Raw genomic sequence first — 3,076 nt, forward strand, 5'->3', positions numbered from 1 at the left:
TCAGCTCTCCTCGAACAGCGCTATCTCCGTGATGGCCACTATACCGCCGTATGTCCTGTCCACCTCCACTCTGACACACTGCACTCCGCCGGGCACCAGTGTATCCACCGCCTTCACATCCACCACTCCACTCGGGTCGAACTCTGCGAGCAGGCTCCAGTCGGTACACTCTGCCGAGGTGCCGGTGACCCGCACCAGGTCAGTGGCCGCCAGCAGTCGGCCGCGCTTCAGCCGGTACTGCTGCTTCTGACCGGTCACCACGGCAACCCGCCGCAGCCGCCGGCGACGGGTCAGCGCCACGTCTAGGGTCCCCACCGAGCCGCGCTTGGGCTGCCCGATGAACAGACCCGGAGCGACGCTGTAGGCGTACGGAGCCAGGTGGCCGGTCACCACCCGCATGTTGGTCACCACCTCCGCCGGCGGGTTGTCGTGCTCGAACCGCCTGGTCACCTGGTTGGTGTGGTAGTCGACCACCTTTTGGGTCTTGTTGGCCAGCGTCGAGCGGCGTCCGATGTGGTTGAACAGCGAGGGCACCCGGCGTGTGGGAAGGCCCGGTGCGTTCACCATCATCGAGATAAAGTGGGACATGATAAAATCGACTGGCTGCTCCTGAGAAATGGAGAGACACATCGTTGAGTAAAAACGGCATTTCTCATTGCACAATGCACATTCGCACCACGCTACAAAATCTTTTGTTCAGATTCGGTAAAAAAAATATAAGTGGGAAAAATGTAAGAACGCTTGTGCCGGTCTTTTCTCGACAGGCAATAATGACATCACCTCTTGGCTCCGAATGCCTTTCACGGTCATCCCTGGCCCGCTACTGCTCTGACCTCAGTGGACAGTAAAATCTGATCTCCTCACCTCTCTAAACATGGTCATCAGCTGGACAAGTCGTGGAAGACTGGACGACCGAACCAGGTCGCCGATTATCATATACTGAGTGAACTTGAGACCCACCCAGTCATGGTGCCTGTCGTGAGAAATTGGTGAAACCATAGACTTCAACTGAGCGGTACCGGATCGAGCTTGATTGATCACAAAATATAAAGCGTCAATGCTTCCATTAACATGTGTATCATTTTTATCGTCACTGAATTGCATTCAAAACAGGAAACCTTGGATGTTGAGTAAGTGCTTAAAGTGCTTATAGGAGGCAGGTAAAAGATTAAAAATGTGTTTATTTAAATGCAAATATAGGTAGAATTGTTATTTCACTGATACGGTACTTGTGCATTTGAATAAATTCCCGGATGGCGGTGATATATCGGCTTGTAGAAAGGATGTCGTCTTCAAGAATCATGTAGTACTCTGATAGCTTGCAACAATACGAGAATAGAAATGAAAAGTCGATCACCTGGAAACAGCAACAAATTGGTGATATTTTGTTTCAGCGCACGAAGTAGGCCAACAAGTAATAACGCAATTTATTGCTTCGAGAGAGACTACTAGAAGGTCGCAGTAGACAGAAAAGCGAAATGACTGAAGGTACCAATAACATTAATATTTACTGAAAGAAAACTCCTGAGTCCTATAAGAAAACGGTGTTTAAGCACGTGCAGCATTAAAGTGGCTAGGAAGGTTCCGTTCCACCCCACGACCCGCAGCCGAGAGTGCAGCTGCCCCGTGCCTGTTTGGTTCTCCACGCCACCCGCTCCGGCTTGTCGTTGAAGGTGCGCCGTCGACCACTCGTGAAGTTGAGGTCGGGATACAGATCAGGTGGAGGCTGGATGAACTGGATGAACCCATCAGCGACCTCGCCGTGAAACTGGCTGGACAGATGGTTCAGCCGGAAGGACCTGAGCAGCGAATAGTCAATAGGCATGGTATAAAAAGAAACACGATTCTGCATGGCTCTGCGAGGGGCCGTGATGTTTGAACTTCAACTTTTCGCTGAAATGATTGCTGAACTGTAGGCTCACAGTTCATATGATTCTTTATCAACTGAATTAGGTATCCTCGCGGCCTTAGCCCCTAACCTAAGTACTGCTTTATTTTGATCCCATGTTTCTTTTCCGTCATTTACCAGTTCAATTGTTATTTTCCCACCTGAGTGTGTCATTGGTGTCGGCCAGCAGGACCACCACTGTGACGTTGGCTCTCTCAACCGCTGTCGAGCTGTCAATCAGCGAGCGGAGAGTTCGGCTCAGGTAGTGCTCCTTGCGAAACACCTGCCACAGGAATAGTGCAAAGAGACCATATTAGATTAGAAAAAAACACCTCAAAGGCTGTCAATGCAAATGTTTCAGGTGAATTAGTTGGAAAATGTGAACGAATGATAAACGTCATTTCGTAATTATTCATCAAATATGCTTCTTCTACGTAAGACCAACGCCCCCCAGTTACACTTGCTTCCGCAAGCAACAATTGGTTCAAACGATGACCTATATCAGTACACACCCAGTTCTCTGTGTGACTATTGTTTTGATGCTCAACCACCCTTTATGCCCCCTAGCTTCCCCGCCAGCCCTCTAACCGAGGCAATTCCAATGGTGAGGAAGCCGGTGGCAGCGCGGGGCAGGCCCACCAGTAGTGTATTTTCCGGCACACGCAGTAGGGCCGTCCCTTTCGTCACCGCCGTCTTTACTGCGGCTGCTGTCGCCGTCGTTTCAACAATCGGTGTCCGGTCCGGTGGTCGACACGGCTCGGCACCTTCCCTGCTGGATCTGACCTCAGCTACAGAGCGCAGCCTCGTCCACACGGTACTCCAGTTTGGGGTCCGACTGGACACTGCACAGTCAGTTGCACCCGACACGGCGGGTCAGTTAGGGTTGCCGATTGTGGTAGTGCTAAGGAAGAAGTTGATTTCCTGTCAGACGCAACTGTTAGGTCATAAACTGCCAAAAAAAAAATTATTTTGCTCGACGTAAGTGTAAATTTGTCCACTAAAGATGTAGGATAATAGGCATATGATTATTGATTACTAAAAAATCAACTTTTGTGTAGTACTCGTATTACGCTAATTAGAACAGAAATGAGTACGGATAAATTTTCTGTCAAAAATGAATTAATTCCGCACGATTAAGCAAAGGTACACTGAGAACATGTTCTGGCAATGCTATTTGATGGAAGGAAT

General features: G+C 49.5%; 1 protein-coding gene and 1 long non-coding RNA gene across 2 annotated transcripts; both read right to left on the reverse strand.

Moving 5' to 3' along the window:
• On the reverse strand, positions 1-630 carry LOC122366182. The gene has a single exon (XM_043338126.1). The coding sequence runs from the start codon at positions 628-630 to the stop codon at positions 1-3; it is 630 nt and encodes a 209-aa protein (XP_043194061.1).
• Positions 631-1,601: 971 nt separating this feature from the next.
• LOC122366167 lies at positions 1,602-2,557 on the reverse strand. The gene is made up of 3 exons (XR_006253851.1): positions 2,477-2,557; positions 2,050-2,171; positions 1,602-1,799 (listed from the first exon to the last, which is right to left on the reverse strand). It is a non-coding gene; the product is annotated as an uncharacterized LOC122366167 (long non-coding RNA).
• Positions 2,558-3,076: the final 519 nt, after the last annotated feature.

This window comes from Amphibalanus amphitrite, unplaced genomic scaffold, assembly GCF_019059575.1.
Source record: "Amphibalanus amphitrite isolate SeventyFive unplaced genomic scaffold, NRLGWU_Aamphi_draft 000789F_arrow, whole genome shotgun sequence".
Lineage (NCBI taxonomy): Eukaryota > Metazoa > Arthropoda > Thecostraca > Balanomorpha > Balanidae > Amphibalanus > Amphibalanus amphitrite.